The 17,741-nt window shown below is 39.9% G+C and overlaps 2 protein-coding genes across 8 annotated transcripts in view; one reads left to right on the plus strand and one right to left on the minus strand.

Annotated features, from left to right (window-relative positions):
* Nucleotides 1–1,087: 1,087 nt before the first annotated feature.
* Nucleotides 1,088–8,804, plus strand: rs1a (retinoschisin 1a). The gene is made up of 6 exons (XM_084352276.1): nucleotides 1,088–1,462; nucleotides 1,841–1,866; nucleotides 2,150–2,273; nucleotides 5,270–5,411; nucleotides 6,626–6,821; nucleotides 7,294–8,804. Exons 1-6 carry the CDS (start codon nucleotides 1,408–1,410, stop codon nucleotides 7,444–7,446), a joined length of 696 nt encoding a protein of 231 aa, XP_084208402.1. The 5' UTR covers nucleotides 1,088–1,407; the 3' UTR covers nucleotides 7,447–8,804.
* A 56-nt stretch (nucleotides 8,805–8,860) lies between these two features.
* cdkl5 (cyclin dependent kinase like 5) overlaps nucleotides 8,861–17,741 on the minus strand; it is a 47,985-nt gene continuing 39,104 nt past the window's right edge. For 5 of the 7 annotated variants that reach the window (XM_084353213.1, XM_084353216.1, XM_084353211.1 and 2 more), the window contains 3 exons: nucleotides 15,743–15,904; nucleotides 14,031–14,297; nucleotides 8,861–12,879 (listed from right to left, as the gene is read on the minus strand). In XM_084353213.1, coding sequence (XP_084209339.1) covers nucleotides 12,472–12,879; nucleotides 14,031–14,297; nucleotides 15,743–15,904 — 837 coding nt within the window. In that variant the 3' untranslated portion in view covers nucleotides 8,861–12,471. The remainder of the gene's footprint in view (nucleotides 12,880–14,030; nucleotides 14,298–15,742; nucleotides 15,905–17,741) is intronic. The other 2 variants (XM_084353215.1, XM_084353217.1) reach the window with 2 other exon arrangements.

Below are 17,741 nucleotides of genomic sequence, written 5' to 3' on the forward strand. Positions count from 1 at the left end.
GCACACATTTTAATTGACGTTTTACATAATCTACAATATAAGTTTAAGCTTATAAACACAAAATGTCTGCAAATGTAAAGAAATTCCTTTATGTTTATGTGAGACGTTCACCTCCTCCTGCATGCCTGAAACAGAAGAAACATCTACAGAGACGAAATTCACAAGATTCATGAAATATCAAAGGTTAATTGTTCTCCAAAGTGATGAGAGAACATTAATGCATCTTTTTTGGCAAGTTGATTTTGAGCATCTGCTATGATGTTAGAGATTAAAGGATGATTCTGCACTTGTTTGTAACTTTTGCCGAATCTCATTCTTGAGATAATAGAAATCTCATCATGATTGCATCTTGCAAAGAGATGTAGTTATTACGAAGTGAAAAAAATATATGGATTTATCCTCTTTTCTCTCATTTTACAATAGACCGTATTGACGACAAACATTTTGGCTTGTCAAAGCAGGAAAAGCAGAGGTGGGACCAAAACGTTAACGAATGCTCCACGCCATGAAGTGTCCCGGTAAGCCAGGTCAGTCAGTCAGCATTCACAACAGCAGAGCCCTGAAACAAGTTTGACTAAGTGGAGTGAAGCAATCACTGATGTCAGAAATTACACCTGTGCTTTTCCTGCTTTGACTAATCAAAATGTCAGCTGTGAAAAGGGTTTATATATTTAGAAAAGCCTTATTGCCAAAATAAATGACAGCCGTGCACGTTTTGTGCAAATATATATGTTGAAACTTTGCACGTCTTTAAGTAGGCTACATACTGATATTGATGAAAATTGATTGATAAAAAATTTAACAGTATCAACCGATATTCTTTTTTAACATAAACAAACATATCTGATGAGAATCACCTGAATTAGAAATATACTGTACCTTTCTTTCTTTCTTTCTTTCTTTCTTTCTTTCTTTCTTTCTTTCTTTCTTTCCTTGTACATTATACGTAACATGTTAATACAAATGTTAAATGCACCAAATACACAAGGAGAGCTGTAAAATCACCTAACACTAGACCTTCTGGTCAATTATATGGATCACGAGGCCCAGCAGAAGCCATCACCACCCTCCAGCTCCTTCTCGCTCACTCTCTTGCACACACATTCACATTTGGATGGTCGTACACACAACCCAAATCTGTCACATAACCGACAAAACCACGCTGGCTTTTGTTTTTTTTCCTGCAGGATTTTTGACTTGACCCCTGTGATTTCCAGAACGAGCAGTGGTGCTGGGGGTCGTTGATGGTGGTGGGTGAACAGCTGTAGGAGGGGCTTTGTCAGATAAAGACGGCATTAGGTAAGGCCATTAGCGTCCTGTGGATTATTGTAATCCAGCCTCTCTATCACTGGCGGCTTGGTTGTTCAGTCCACAGTCGGTCTCGTCTGGTTTGGAGCGGGTTGGAAGATGGCTCTCAACGTGCAGCGTTTCGTGGTGGCCCTGCTTCTTCTGGGAGCTAACGGTGAGATTTCAGTCCTGACACTCTGGTTGTTGTGAGCTCAAAGTCTGGGTGATTTAGGATGGTAAATATTTAAAGGATTTAACTCAGACTGGATAAATCTCTGAAACTCAAAGAACAAACTGAATCCTTACTGAGAATCTGACAGATAGAGCAGATTTCCTCAGTAATCCTTTCCCTATGGTGAGCTCACACTTGATTCTCTGTGTCTGTGTTGTGGTTATTTACCTTTTCTTAATATGTTTAAAATGACAGACTGATGCACAGATTTTGTTTGCTACAATCAGTGTCTACTGTGTCCTAACAGTTTTTTTTTTCTCCTCTGTGCTTCCTCGGCTGGCTGGCGTTTGTTTTCCTCTTTGTGTCCATCTGCCTGAACAGTGTTCATCAGCATTCATGCTCAAGAGGTACGAAGAAACCTCAGCAACAGTTAAAGATTTCAGAGATGTTCAAATCAGCAGTGTTTGCATACAGACATTTGACACTGAAATATAAAACATCTGAGCTGGATCTCTTGACATTGGTCAATGTCAAATAATTTCCATTGGAGAAATCTGCTGTTGACTTTAGAAGCTTCTCATCAAATTATCCTTTTCTTTGCAAACCAGCTGTATTTTAAAATAGACACACATTTACATGATACTATTTTAGATTTACTCCATTAACGTTGTTTGTGTGTGTTTCTATGAGGCGGGAGTGTCCGAGGCGTGGACCAGCAGGTCTTGCAAATGTGACTGTGAAGGAGGAGAATCCCCGACTGAGTTTTCCACCATTGGGACCGGCTCTATGGTGCGAGGAGTGGACTGCATGCCAGGTAAATTAATGCATCAAATACAGTTTTCTCTCTTTGTTAAAGACACGTGACAGCGCACTTGAATCTCAAACAAATAGTATTTTGAAGGTAAAGTAAATTTTGAAAGCAGTGTTGGATGATGAACATGCAAAGCTGTGAGCCAACTGAAATTAACTAATTAACTGATTTTATATGATTAGATGGTATATTGATTTATTCATAATATTATGAGTATTATTAACAAAAAGATATGGTAGTATTGGATTCAGATGATGGAGCTGACAGAGAGAATAAAGAATGCAGTAGGTCTGCAGCTAAAGGTTATTTATTTTTATTATGAATTCATCTGCAGAATTTTTTTCTCAACTAATGGAAGCATCATTTTCAATATGTGTATTTCTCATTCATCAGTTTATTTGACAGAGATGATACATGTAGGCATTGTTATATCTTATTAAAATGCAACTAATGCAATGTTTTTTGGGCTTCTGGCCATGGTGAATTTTCAGTCCTTGTCGCTGGTTAGACTTTTGTTTATGGAATCCCCCCAAAAAGTAAGTTTACTTTAACATATGACAAAGTAAAGCTACGAATCTTCACATTTAAGAGGCTGAAGACATGAAATTTTGGACAATTTTGCTAAAAAAAATTATTCACGACAAATTGATGACAAATAATTGAATGACTATCAAACTAGTTGCTGGGTAAATTCCCTTCGATTGCCAAACAAATCTTTTAAAATCGACAAAGCACATGCACGACGAGATAAACTGCGTGTGTGTGATAAAGATGGAGAATCTCAATATATACTGTACATGTACATGCATGAATGCATTAGCCTCCAGATTTGACGCCACAGGGTGGACATGCTCCACTGGACATCCTCAGAGAAGATGATGCAGATGGAGCCTTGAAAAGAAACAGAAATATGCATTCGTTAAATTTACCATTTTAAAACACAACATGATATAGACATATATGGACAATCATGGGATAAATGTGGCGGATTTTAGTTTAAAGATGCTCTGTCTTACAGCGTTAACCATAAAGTGCTCACTTGTTTGAAAATAAAGGTTCATTCTTGAACCATAAAAACAGCAGTTGACAAAATAATCCCGGCACGACGTCCATTAGCAGCTCATATCACATCATATTCATCAGCAGATGGAAATCTCATCTCATTTTCCTCATCACGTTAAGGACTTGGCCCAGGGTTTAACTTTCCACCAAATCTCTCAGTGTGTGCAGTGAAATCTGTTTTTGAGCTCAAACACACAAACAAAAAGCCTCGCTGGGCTCGGATATAAAGATAAGACTCGAATCATGTCAGGCTTGAAGAGACGGCGAAGCCAGAGCTGATGTAGAGTGAAAGGGTTTCCCTCACTGATTCAATACATGTCAACTGAGCCACAAATCACATGGCAACTGGTGACAGAGGGGAGAAAGAAGTTCAGCAGATCATCATTATCTCAGAACATGACACTCAAGATTACGGGGCTCTTAATAGACTGTGCCAATCGCACAATCACAGAAACCAGTAATTACCCTGACATGGACTTTGTGATGATAAATGACAAGTGGGGCAAACTTCCAGTTCCTCGTGTCTCACCTCTTGATTTTCTCCCCATTAAGTCGTCCTGAATATGTTTTATTTTAGTCGTGAAATGAATTAAGGAGGACTCCAGCATCACTCACAGTGCTGTTATGCAAACACTTATCTCCTGACTCACACAGGCGCTGCTGCTGCTGCTGTATGCGTTGTAATACTGGGATTAGACAGGATGTGACCCTGTGCCGGATAGGCTTAAGCCAGTAGTAAACAAAAGCGCAGCAGGTTTCCACAGCTGATTTTTTTCCCCCCTGGAACTTTAGAGAGACAAACTCACTCAAGTGCAGCCCTGCCATTCATATTTTTATAATTCGTATTTAAAGTCAACAAAGGACTTCCTCTCGTGTGATCCCAGTGTAAAGTGAGAGGGCAGATTGACCGATCAAAACATGGGAGCAACACGGAGCTAAAGCTGTGGAGAGTAGAACATGGCCATCTGTCCTCCTGCCGCCCTAATGGACATCACTGATCTCTCACTGTGGAGAATTAAACTGCAGGCTTTTAGGATGGGATACAGGTCACACTGGGCCTGCTGACTGCAGGGGGCGGTACAAGCGGGAGGGTGTGAGGATGAAGAGATGAAAAAATTAAGCACCTAATGCAGGAAGGATTAGTGATGATCATTTGCTGGTCACATTTCAGTGTGAAATCCACGCAGCCAGTCTTTAAAATGAAAAATGAATGATATTAAAAGGTTGAATATATGACAAACACGCCCGCTACATATTGCACTAGAGAACTAGCGTCGCAGACGTGTGCTTCTGTCACTCAGTCAAGACGGAAAAACAAAAGAAAGCAGCATCTGAGCCCAGAATGCTCACAGATCAAACTGTCAAATGCAAAGATTCTGTTACTACAAGGCCTATGTCTTGAAAAATGTTTGTCTTTATTACTAAAAATGTTTTCAGTAACAGCATTCTCTGAGTGAGAGTCGCCACATGGCTTGCTCAAAATGGGCCGGTCCGGGAGCAACATTAAGCTGCTGAAGGCGTCGTTTTAGCAAACTTTCTGTCTGTTTTGCAGTTAGCAATCTTCTCCCTCCTCTCTACGTCACCAGATGAATGTTCAGCTGTAATCACCACACATAGCAGCAAACAGGAGGGTCCTGCTCTCTGTACAGTCAGGAGCAGACAGCACCGCCTCTTTGAGTTCTCTGTCCTGATTGGAGAAAGTGGGCAGGGATACTAGAAAATGTCTTTTCTCTTTCACTGCATGAGCAGGAGGAGGATTACTGACCAAACACTCCATAACAGTGATTGCTGTTGGAGTACAGAGCTATTTGACATGTATTTTAATAAAAACAAAACAAAAAAAACACAACAAAGCAGCTTTAATTATGATATTTTCGGACACACCAACACGGTGATATCAGATACACCTTATAACTTTGTCTCTCATCCTCTTGCAGAGTGTCCTTACCACAAGCCTCTGGGCTTCGAGGCCGGATCAGTGAATCCAGACCAGATCACCTGCTCCAACGAGGAACAGTACACCGGCTGGTTCTCCTCATGGCTCCCGAGCAGGGCCCGGCTCAACAGTCAGGGCTTCGGGTAGGTACAGACCAACATGTCGACGTATTATTTCCAGTAAACAAAACATTTGCTGCAGGTTTTTTTCAAGCTCTTGTAATGAATCCTCAGATTTGTCTTAATTTAACTCGCAAAATGTTGCCTCTGCCAAGCGTGGTTGACTGTTCTGTCTCAGTGAAAAAGACCCTAATAAACAAATGTCTGGGCTGCTGCCATCTGTGAGGAACAATTTTAGAAAAAAGCTCACTCAGAGAGAATGTAACCCAGCTCTCATTATGTAAGGTGCATTTAGAGAGGTTGACATGCAATATGTTCTTGCTTTAAAACATTAAAATATACATAAGACAGGCAATGCAAGGATATATATGCTAAATGAAGCATCTGACTCTGAGGATGCTCAGTACTGAGGGCTCTCTGTTTTTTCTCTCATATTATAAACCACACAAACAAGTGACACAGTGGACTTTTGTTATGCATCAGGCTGGGAACTGAACCTCAGTCCTAAATAATATGGAGTAATTTCACACCCCCTGAAAATATTGTGTTTGCAAACCTGCAGTAGGCAGCTTCCTGCCACCCATTACATCACTGTTGGGTGTGGTTACAGGTGCAACAGTATTAAAACTGTCAATGCATAAAGAGAAATAAATGGCCAAAACCCATCCTCTATCCAAGTTTCATGGAAATCTGTTAAGTACTTCTTGTGTAATTCTGCTGATGAACAACCAACCAACAAACACACGGACATGGGTGAAACCCATATGCCTTGGTGGAGGTAACAGAAGATATGAGAAGAGAGTAATAAAAGTAACAATAAAGCCAGAACATAGATTTAAAACAATATAAGACGTAATTGCTAAAACAACATCAACCCTCATGTAGAGAGCTGGGTGAGAAAAAAGCAGTTTTGATGTGAGTTGATGTGGAAACATGGTGGGCGGTGCCTGCTCAGGCCTGTGTGAGCTGACCAATCAGAACAGTCTGGCCTTTTCAGGAGGTGGGCCTTAAAGAGACAGAAACTAAAACGGAGCGTTCAGACAGAGGGTGAATAGAGGTGCTGCAGTGACAGATAGTGTGAGAAAAATAATTCCTTTTTCAACATCAGAGCATATAAACCTTTTCCTGTAGACAACCAAAGTAAAAGTAAAAACACTCAACCACTGTCCACATGAGCATAAATGATGTAAAGCAGACTAACTGCTGCATTATATCCCTTGTTTGTGTCTCTCCTCCAGGTGTGCCTGGCTGTCTAAGTTCCAGGACAACAGTCAGTGGCTGCAGATCGACCTGAGGGAAGTGATGGTGGTGTCAGGGATCCTGACTCAGGGCCGCTGTGACGCTGACGAGTGGGTCACCAAGTACAGCGTTCAGTACCGCACAGACGAAAAACTCAACTGGATCTATTACAAAGACCAGACTGGAAACAACAGGGTGAGTCCAACCCAGTCAGAAATAAAAGTAGAATATACGTGCCCCAAACAAAACATGAAGCTACAGGTAGCATCCCGTTTCATTTTGATAAAAACCAAAGGACATCTTAACAAACAGTTCTGCCATTTAAAAACATTACACTGTTCAGCCTGATGGTGATATGATTACTAATCAAATCTTTGTGACACACACATTTCATGAAATGTGATCTGTTACTGTCTTGTCTACATTTTTGTTGATAAAAACATTTGCATGCATACGTTAATTATAAATGTTTCACCTACAATGCTCCTTGTGAAGATTAAATAGTAAATAAGTCGCCAGCAATGTTCCTTCATCAAGTTATTGTTTATATCATTTTATCCAGCTTTATCCTATCATTAGTAAAAACAGCAGTAGCTTGGATGTAAAAAGCAGTACACTCAGTCAGTACTAATGTCAGCCTGAACTGATCCCTCTCTTTTCTCCTCAGGTGTTTTATGGGAACTCTGACCGCTCCTCGTCTGTGCAGAACCTCCTGCGGCCGCCCATCGTGGCGCGTTACATCCGCATCCTCCCGCTCGGATGGCACACACGCATCGCTCTGCGTCTGGAGCTGCTGCTCTGCATGAGCAAATGCATCTGAACCTCTCCCGCCGCCATCCCTGAGGCCTTGTCCCAGAACTTCATCTACGCCTAAAGCCCTATGTCAAAGTCTGTCTCTTATTATATCCACAGATTTGGCCCCACATTGAAAAACAAACAAAAAAAACAACCTGAGACAAAAATATTGTAATTGCAACCTTTTTAAAATACAAACAAACAGTTTGAGTTATGTTATTTCATTAAAATATGTGTTTGATATGCTTGATGAGCTTTCATTAACTCCGCTTTCCATTGTTGTTAACATGTCTCATACTGGGGGCTTTAATTTGCTGAGTTCACAATAGATTGTTCCATTTGCAATGAAATGGCATAAATTCAAAGCAATAATTAGGCACTGAGAGAGAGATGCAGCGTTGCTATGGAGGCTGTATTCACCAGTCTGAGACGAGCTCTCGTCCCTCTGTGACAGGTCTATCAATTTATGTTTTCTTCTCCTGATATTTAATGGTAAACAGGAAATGTACAGTTCTGCAGCACTCCGTCTCTCCTCAACTTCCTCAGACGATAAAGCTGGTGTTATTCTACACTTTATGTTTTACTGTCGACAAATCCCACGAAAAGACCGAATCCATCAATGAATTGATCTTACCAACAAGTATTGTTGTGTGGCCAAAGAATGATAGGTCTTATTTCTATATTTCTGATGTCTTTTTAATATTAACAACAGCTATTAAAACATCAGTGAGCCTGACTGTTGCACTTGGAGACATGTTAGTTCATTAGCATGAACATGGGCACTGTAGTTTATCTTGAGTTAATATCATCTACAATGTGGTGTGGTTGAATGTGTATCAAATGTGTGTTCATCCAATTAATCCCATACAAATGCACTGTGTACTCCTGTTTGAGTGTTTGAAGGCAGCAGTGCCCTGCTGTTTTAGGACATTATTTGGCATTTTTCTTTAAATATGAAAGTATGCTATTGTGACCCTCCATTACTGTTCATTTTTCAGTACCAACAAATGAAGCCAGAAGGGATTGGGGTAAAAGGACATGTTTTGGTCTTTTCGTGGGATTTTATGACTGTAAGAAAAATGTAGAATAATGCCAGACTTTGTCTTTAAATACGTGTGATTCCTTCTCCTCTCTCATGTTTCACAATCTTTATCTCAGCCACTTTTTTAAAATATCACTCCTCAGTGCACTACAAAGATGGAGGGGAGGCAAATTCACTTATATTCAGATGTGGTTTTGTGTTGTGGTTAACTCCTTTTTTTTGGTAACATTTCAACTCAATTTCCCATGGTGCTTTGGGAGCACATTGCAGAGGTTTGATTACTCTGACTATGTGCTCTTTATTGTATCTATAAACAATTTCCTTGATTAAATGAATCTGTGAATGAATCTGTTCTGATGTTGTGTCCGTCTGTGCTACAAAACAAACACATGAGCCGTTCAAAAATGTACAGTTGGCTTTTATTATGAGACCCTATCATTTTTAAAGTAGAATGGTCAGTATAGATACACTCTATTATTTCTATTTACACCCTGTAAGAAGTGGGAAACAGCTTAATGAAAAAAAAGAACTGATGTTTTAGGAAACACATTCATATCTGTGAACAAAAATTCTTCGTCTCATCTCAGTTTTCAGTGTATGTGACTTACTGGGGGGGTTGAAGCCTCCATTTCCATCTGAAGTGTTGAGTCAGTAAGCTAATATAAGGCTTCGGGTCACTGGCAAGGCAAGCGTTGTCATCACTCTGTCCCATTAATGATACGGACAAACCCACGTTAGCAGTCGTTTACAATCACTAGCAATCAGGATTTTCCACAATACACAACATGGGGCAGTTTTAATCCGTCCTGGGTCATGTACGAGGACAAATCCAAAATAAAAAATGTATTGCAGAGCGATGTCTTGATATTATATGTGAACAGTTGCTTTAATCACAGTCTCCTACTGGAAATCCCTCTCTGTGCTATATTTGGCTCCAATTCACCTAGCCACTTATTTAGCCAGTGCAATCTGCATCAGTCGGAGTCTCTTTCTGAAAGTTATTGCTTTCAATCAGCCATGAAGTCAATTGGTTAAATGGCGTTTTCTTTCTTTTCTGCATGTGTGATTTCATCCTTTCCACAGACGAGAAACAAAACATGAAATTCTCCAAAACTAAACCCTCTCTCGAGTCCACAGATGGCTTGAAATTTGCACAAATGCATCCAACCTGCTTTCCTTCCTTCCCTCCTTCTGTGATATATAAGCCTTTCTTCTTCACTTTAAGCTTTGAAACCACAGAAGAAGAGGAAGAAACAACAGATTGAAGTGAAACTGGAAGGAAAAGTATCCTGTATATTCCCCTAGGCCACAAATAGTTTATTGTTCTATACAACGCTGTTTCTTTTATCATCCACAGGTCAGTAGACAACAAGTAAATGCTTTTATGACTAACCTAGTTAGGTAAAATCATCCCTGATCATGACTGTTGTTGATATTAAAAGTAAACGTTGTTATGCGAAAAAGTAGGAAAACCAAATTCTGATTTTTACAAAAGGCATTTACAAAAACGTTGAGAACACAAGCTTTTAAAATGCACACAGAAAAATGTAAACACACGTTAAAGGATAAGTCTGGTGTTATTATCGTTATATCTCATGACTGTAAACAAATCCCATGAACAAAATCAAAACCAACAATGTGTAAGCGGACCCAGAACAGCCCCGCGTCGTGGATGGAGTAAGAGATTAATGCGTTTAAAGGTTTTTTAGATGTTAAAACACTTATAATACTCTTTGACTATTTTACTCTAAGACTAGATTTACAACACACTGGAATATCTATTGTCATGCCAAGTGTGAGACAAACAGAAGAAACAGTGTTCAAATCACAGGCAACAAGTAATCTACCACTAATGTGCGCTAGTATGTATTTAAGTGATGTCACAACAATAATGGGTCTTTTTGAAAGACACTACACAGCAGGACTGGCCTCATTTAAAGCAACATTATGTAGAAATTGCCATTTTGTGCGATTTGGCGCCCCCCACAGTTTCTGAGTACACCATTGTCATAAGTACAAATCCCAGGTCTGTAAACAAAACTCATCACGTCATAACAATGTCATGTGTTGAAAACATGTATCTTGAAGTAAAAACGTATGCGACACTGTGATCCTACCCTCTCACTGAAGTTACATAGTGCAGAAACAAGGTGACTGAGACACTATTCGCTCTATTACAAGACACTGTACCATCAAAATGAGCTCTATGTTTCTTATTTTAAGGTAAAAAAGTACGTGATGTTGCTTTAAATTAACGAGACGACTGCCTTTTTTTATGCAGGGCTCAAGTCAGTCTGAACGCACGATCATCCGTCTCTCAATACTTGAAGTCTATTTGTTTCTACCTTAAATGTAAATCCTTAAAAACTGGTCACAAATATAAAGTTTTATTTTAGTCAGTTTAGTTTTATACATTTTTTTTAAAAATCATGTCTTAAAACAACTGGGTACTGTAGCTACTCAAACAGAAATAGATAATACATTTGTTGAGGACTATTTTGAGCTGAGGATTAATACATACACCTATTTGGTTCTCCAGTGAGTATTTACAGCTGCAGGATGGTGTACGTACATGTCACCTAGTTTGACAGTGCGGCTCACGAATGTGTTTCTAATTGGACAACAATTACAGCACAGAGCTATAAGCTACATCAGGTTTTAGATACACAGACACCACTCGTTAGTAAATTCAATTCATTGTTGGCTTTGGTCTCATCACGGGATTGGTTGACATTGACAAAATATAAAACACCACCAGATTTAACCTTTAAGATCTTAAAGGTTGTAGGTGAGGTATGCCTTTTTTGCAGATCTTCAACACTTAGATGTTGCATTTGAGTCGACTGAACCTCATTTCAAGAGGTTAACTTTTCTCTACATAAGGGCACCGGAGTCTCGATGCCTGGTACTTGCTGTTAAGGCGGTAGACAAAACCAACATGGCAGCATGGAGCTGGAAAGCTGTTGTTGCTGATAAATGAACTGAGAGACTGAATATGAGGCTTCACGTTTCACAAGAGTGGGACATAAAGTGAACTGACAAACTGTATGTAACAGTCTCACTCTGGCTCTTCTGCTACCAAACCCTGTTGACAAATAGCCCGATTTTGTCAAAAAACTTCAAAACTAATGTCATGAGGGTGATGGGCAGATTTGTACTAGATGTGATATAGATGTTTTTTTTTCCACTTTGGGTACCAAGTAAGCAATATTTCTTTACAGTTGGATGAAACAAACAGAAAAAAGGGTAAAAATAACATGATATAAAGTGAAAATCTGTTCATAACATATCAAATTGAACAAAAAAGGACATTCACCATTATTAAATATTCCTTGTGACATATTGTATTATCAACACATAAATATCTATGCATTTCTTTGTGTCGAAACTAAAGCTCTTGCAATTACACATTTAATTCTATATTACCTTATAATATTCCCATATAGCCTACATACTGTGTCATTTATAGCTTATATCCTTGAATTTAAAACAAATAAATATTTAATAAATAATGTTGATATAAATCTTCTTCTTTTTTTGTTCTTATCAAATATCAGAGCTTGAAAAACATTTGAGTTTATTGGCCGCCGCTGTGATGGCGGCTGTCTGATGTGTTGCTGTAGAGTCCTGTGAGCAGAAGATGGCAGCAAAGAGGCCACATGGGCAGTGTCTCCTTGTCAGGAAAGATCAGCTCATTCTGATGTTCTAACCTTGTTAAGTAGAGAGAGAATAACATACAACTGATACAGTACTGGCATCCCGAGAGGGAGCGGACTCTTTCCTGTCTTTGAATCCCTAAACAACACAGTAACTTCTGTTTGTGTTCGGCCTGTCGATGTCTAGTCTTTGTAGATTTCAGAGACATGAGCATCAAATGAAACTATGTTTCTGAAGAGGACTTGATCCAGTGAAATAGGCTTTCATGTAAACTTTCACGACAGTACCATGATGTCTGGCAGATGCTTCCAGGATGGAGACATGTTGGAGGTGGTGTGGTTCGGGGTGGGGTTACAGCGCGGTCTCCTTCAGGTCGTTGAGGTTTGGCATCCTGGAGCGGGAGGCTCTTGTAAAGGTGGGTCCGTTCTGTCCCGGTTTGATGCCCAGCTGTTCTGGGGTGAACTGAGCACCCTCGGCCCGCTGTAAAGCAGACACGTGCCAGCTGGACTCGATCTGTCCGGGGAGGGGGTAGCTGGCCTTGCGGCTCTTGGCCTGGGCAGAGCTGCTCACCCCGGAGTGGCCCCTGCTCTCGCCGTGTCCTCGACCCTCGGAGTAGCCCGCTTTAGAGGAGGGCTGAGGGGGGTTGGGGAGGGGGGGCTGGAAGCGCAGGTCTTGAGGAGGAGGAGGAGGAGGCTGTCCTTGATTTGAGGAAGAAGGGGAGAGGTGAAGGAGCCTGCGGAGTGATTTGAGTGGTTGACTCTGTTCAGAGAGAAAAAAATATTGATGAATAATCTCAAAAGATAAGACTTCCCACCAAAATATCAAATCCAACCGTTCATCAGTCTGTCTCCAAATACTCTGACTTTCCTACACTGTGTTCATTCAAACTGAAAACATAAGCCGTGACACTGCAGGTAAATACAGTTAAAACACAAACTGAAAGATATTATCATAAATATGCACAAATTTGCACTTTATTATTTATTTTACTCTATTTAATTTAACTCTATTGATCTGTGTTTCTGTGAGAAGAGCTATTAAATAGTAAATAAAGCTTGTTACTGTGAATAAACAAATACATTTGTACCTTGCACCTTCAAATTTCAAGATATTGTGTATTTAAAAACACATTAAATACTTTTTTCCATTTATGAACATTTCATGTTTTTCCTGTTTTTCCTGAGGTTTGTAAATCCCTGAAACATGCAGAGTGAGAATCAATGTGAAATGCAGATGTGTGTCAGTTCTGGGAATGGGCTTAGTGATTAGTTGAAATTGTGTAACTCTCTGTTGCCTTTCACAAAAAAACCTAACATTTAAATTGATGACTTGTACTTATTGATGGATTAAAATATAGAAAATGATTAAAATAGAAAATAATCACGATTAATAATTGAGAGTATAATCTATTTATTTTCTTTCTTTGGTGTTGCTGATATTTCAGGGTATTCTATAGATTGATCCATTTGCCTGATGAACACAGGGTATTCAAAGTTTATTTATTTTTTAAATCTGTTACCATGCAATAAGTCGAAACCACTACTCTGCAAGAAATATATGTGTGACTTTATAGTTATAATATATTTTCATTGACATAACTAAACACTCAGGACCAATTTTGCTTCACTTTCGACTGACATCCTGACATTCTTTTGTCCACAGTCTTTCATTTTCTCGAAGGACATTATACACAGAATCTGAGTTTTAAAGTGCTTCTTATGACTTCACCTACAAATAGCTATTACGCCACTGAATTAACATGATTTTCAAATGATTTACGCATTCATGACTGACACTGAGGGGGTGTTATGGTTATAAAACAACACTGTATTTTGACAGACTCTGTGTGACTTGTGCTCTGGGCCATGATCTTCAAACAAAAACAAACTGAGTCCTCAGCATGTTGGTACCTGAGAGTGGGAGTCCACTGGTTTGTCTGGTGGCCAGTCGTTCACTCTCTCTCTCTCCCTCCCTCTTTCCCTCTCTCTCTCCCTTTCCCTCTCTCTTTCTCTCTCCCTCTCCCTCTCGCGCTCTCTGTCCCGGTCTCGGTCCCGGCTCTGTTCCCGCTCCCGGTCTCTGTCTCGGGATCGCTCACGGTTTTTCCGCCGGCTGCCGTGGTGAGAGGACGACTTGGAGCTCCTCTGCAGGGACAAGTGCTCTTGTCCGTTACCAGGAACCTAACAAAATACAGAGGCGTTATTATTAATAATTCCAAAATATTTGCTTCATGTCAATGTTATTCCCTCTATGGCGAGGTCACACTACACTCATTTTCCTCACACAACACATCTCAGTCAGATCCCGGTGAGGTGTTTCATGCACCCGTCTGGCAGACAAAACACAAGGAGATGGTAATGGTGATGACTTTATACAGAAAAAAATGCACAAGTTAATTTCGCATCAGGGCTACAACTAACATTATTTTGACTGTCAATCAGATTTATTTTTAATTAATCGATTAATCGTTTAATCTCTAAACCAGTGATTCCCAAAGTGTGGGCTGTGCCCCCCTGGTGGGCACTGAAGGTACTGCAGATGGACCGCGAGAGACAATTTACAATAAATATACGTTTCCAATATTAAATTCTGTGGATAAGTTTGAAATTACAATAACATATTTATGATTAAATATTTACATTTAAAAAGTAATCTGGTTAAAACAGGAGTTAAATTATGTGTTACTATTCCTTCACGTGAACTTTTCTTTGTCTTGTGTTGTGTTGAAGTCCATTTTTCCTGCTGACCTTAAACTGCATTCAAGTGTAGGTCAAGGTCAGGGGTTAGCATTGCAGTCTTCAACACAACATCAGCACGTATCCTACATCGCAACAATGATGGGATCAGAGTTGTGATTAAAAGTTTGGCTAGGCCCTAGAAGATTTTCCGATTTGAGCCACGTCATCCTTAAGTTTGTCTTTTTTTGTCTAATCAACAGTCTAAAGACAAAGAGATCAAATTTAAACTGTTATAATACAAAGAAAAGCACATGCTCTCTTTGAGAAGCCAAAAGGGGCGAACACTCCTTTAGCTTAATAACTGACTTTTACTTTTGCGATTATTCGATCACCAATTTGTTTATTTCATTTCTGGTCCCAGTGGCGTTCTGCCCATGTTTAACTGTTTCCCCGCTCCACACACCTGATTCAAATGATCAGCTCGTCATCAAGCTCTGCTGGAGCCTGACAACGCCCCATTCATTTGAATCGGCTGTGCTTTAAATGTGGTGTATACAGCACTGTAAAAGGTATGAGTTTGGATGAATGTGTGGGTTCAGGTGCCCATAAATGAGTTGATGACCCTCATATGATAACATGACGTTCTGCTTGAAAAGAATGAGTCTCGGCGTGCAGAAGTGTCGGCCTCACAAACAGCACACTGCAGCATGAAATCAACGTCTAACAATGCAATGTAAATGCAAGGTGACCGCATTTGACACACTGTATGGCGAGACAAAACGAATGCACAAACACCGTGCAGCATCAGATTCAAAACGTATTTGAAATCCTTTCAATTTGGATTATCAGTCAACCAATCAGCAGACAATTGAGAGGATTTCAAACCAGCTCATTGTGGTTAGTGCCGTGTCAGTTAACATGCAGTTGTAGTGTTGAGGTTAGATTACTGGTGAGGCAGGGTAGGGCGCGGGAGGCTGGTGTTGTACCATGGGCGAGGCGACTACAGGTAGGACTTTGACTGCTGAGTTGTGCTTTAAGCTATTCTTAGAGCTAAAGAGGGGGAAAAGGCTTTTCTTGATGCTGGGGTTCCTCCCGTCCTCCATGTCTGTCTGTGGAGCAGAAGATGCACAGCCACAACTCTCAACACAAATCTCTGACAGCAAAGAGAAAAACTACTGCAGCACCTGATGCATAATCATCTAAAAAAAATACCACTGGACAACAGGTACAGAGAGAAAATCAATAACAGCACGAACATTCGATTGTTAAGATAGAAAGAGAAGAAAAACAGAGTGGGTGTAAATTCAGAGCAGCAATAAAGGATAATTCTGTGTATTACAACTTGCGCATTATAATTCTACCTGTAATTGACATGGCGACCTCAAAACGATGGCCAACAAGGCAAAAAATGAAAATTGTACAGAGGGTGTATCGACTAGATACAGTAGATGTGAAACTTTAGTGAAAATATCAGATATGTTTGGACCAATGAGGAAACTTTAACCTTCCTCAAATAAATAGATCAAAATATTCTCATGCCATATTTCAATCTCAGTGTTTAAGTGGAATCATTTTAAAGGTCCCATATTGTCATGGTTTGAGTTTGTGGTTTAGGTTTTTCCTGTTTTATTTTGAAGTTCTGTCCTCCCTTGCTTTTCATTTCCTCCCTTTGTCTGTTTTCCTGCCCTTTTCTCTCCTCAGCTGTGGTCTATCTGTTAATCACCCCTTGCGTCTTTACAGTAAGTCCGTGTCTTCCCCTCACCATCTGTCAGTTCGTCTGTTCTGTTCGTCATGCGTCCCTTATTCTCAGCAATGTTTCTGTTTGCTTTTGTTTCCTTTTTTGTTTTCTGCCTTTTGTTGCCACAATTTTGGACTTTGGCTTTATGTTAATAAGGCTCGCCTTTTGTTACCTGCCAGCCTGTGTGTCTGCGTTTGGGTCCCCTTTGTTTCATGGTGTAGAGTGCCGCAGGAATGAGTCTATGGGGTTTTTTAAATTATATTTTCAGTTAAATGGCTGAAATAAGGTCTGTGGTTACCACAAGCTTAAGATATTTTCATGTTTTGTTTTATGACATAAAATACGCCAGTAATTTACCCACATTTGATTTTCAGGTTCAAATTGTACTTTTACTATGGGTGTCTAAAGTATGTATGCTCTAATGTTCATAAAACAAATTATTTTACTCAGTAATAACCTCTAATCCTCCTCTGTCTAAACGCTCCGTTTCCTGCGCTCCTGTCTCTTTTAGGACCTCCCCTGAAAAAGCCCAGATTGGTTAGCTCTCACAGGCCTGAGTAGGCCCCACTCACCATCTTTCTGCATCAGTTCGACCAGTGTTTTTGCAGTGCTTGGTGTGTAGCTAAGGGTGCTGACTGCATAGTTGTAGACAGAAGTGCTGACGGCTCGTTTAAAAAGGCACAGTTTCTGAATGCAGGCTGTGCACATTTCTTTTTGAGTGTTTTGATACTTTCACAGTTATATAGCACCTAGAATCAAAAAGACATGAAATCTCACTTTCTATAATATGGGACCTTTAATCACTTTATAATATAACAGTAGTGGCTGAAAGTGTGAATTCATTCACATTTCCTTTTTCTGAAAATCTGGTTAAAATTTGAGCTACATTAGATAAAAACTTGACTTAAACAAGAGGTTTATGCTGACCTAGAAGCTCGTCTGTAAACTGTTTCAGCAAACAGCTGAAAGGATAATTTTAATGTTCACCTTTGTTGTCTCTTCCAGGTATAGAGTAGAGTAAAGCTTTAATGTCCCTGCGGGGCAATTTGCCTTACAGACAGTAATCAAACACAAATGCATAATACATCAACCACATCCACTTACACTATCACCGTAGATCATAGAGGTTATAGTTTGTTTAAAAAGCCAATAGCTGATGGAATAAAAGATCATCTGTATCTGTTCGTGCTGCCCTGAGGGAGACTAAG

The sequence above is a fragment of the Pagrus pagrus genome (assembly GCF_965226575.1).
Source record: "Pagrus pagrus genome assembly, chromosome: 1".
NCBI lineage: Eukaryota > Metazoa > Chordata > Actinopteri > Spariformes > Sparidae > Pagrus > Pagrus pagrus.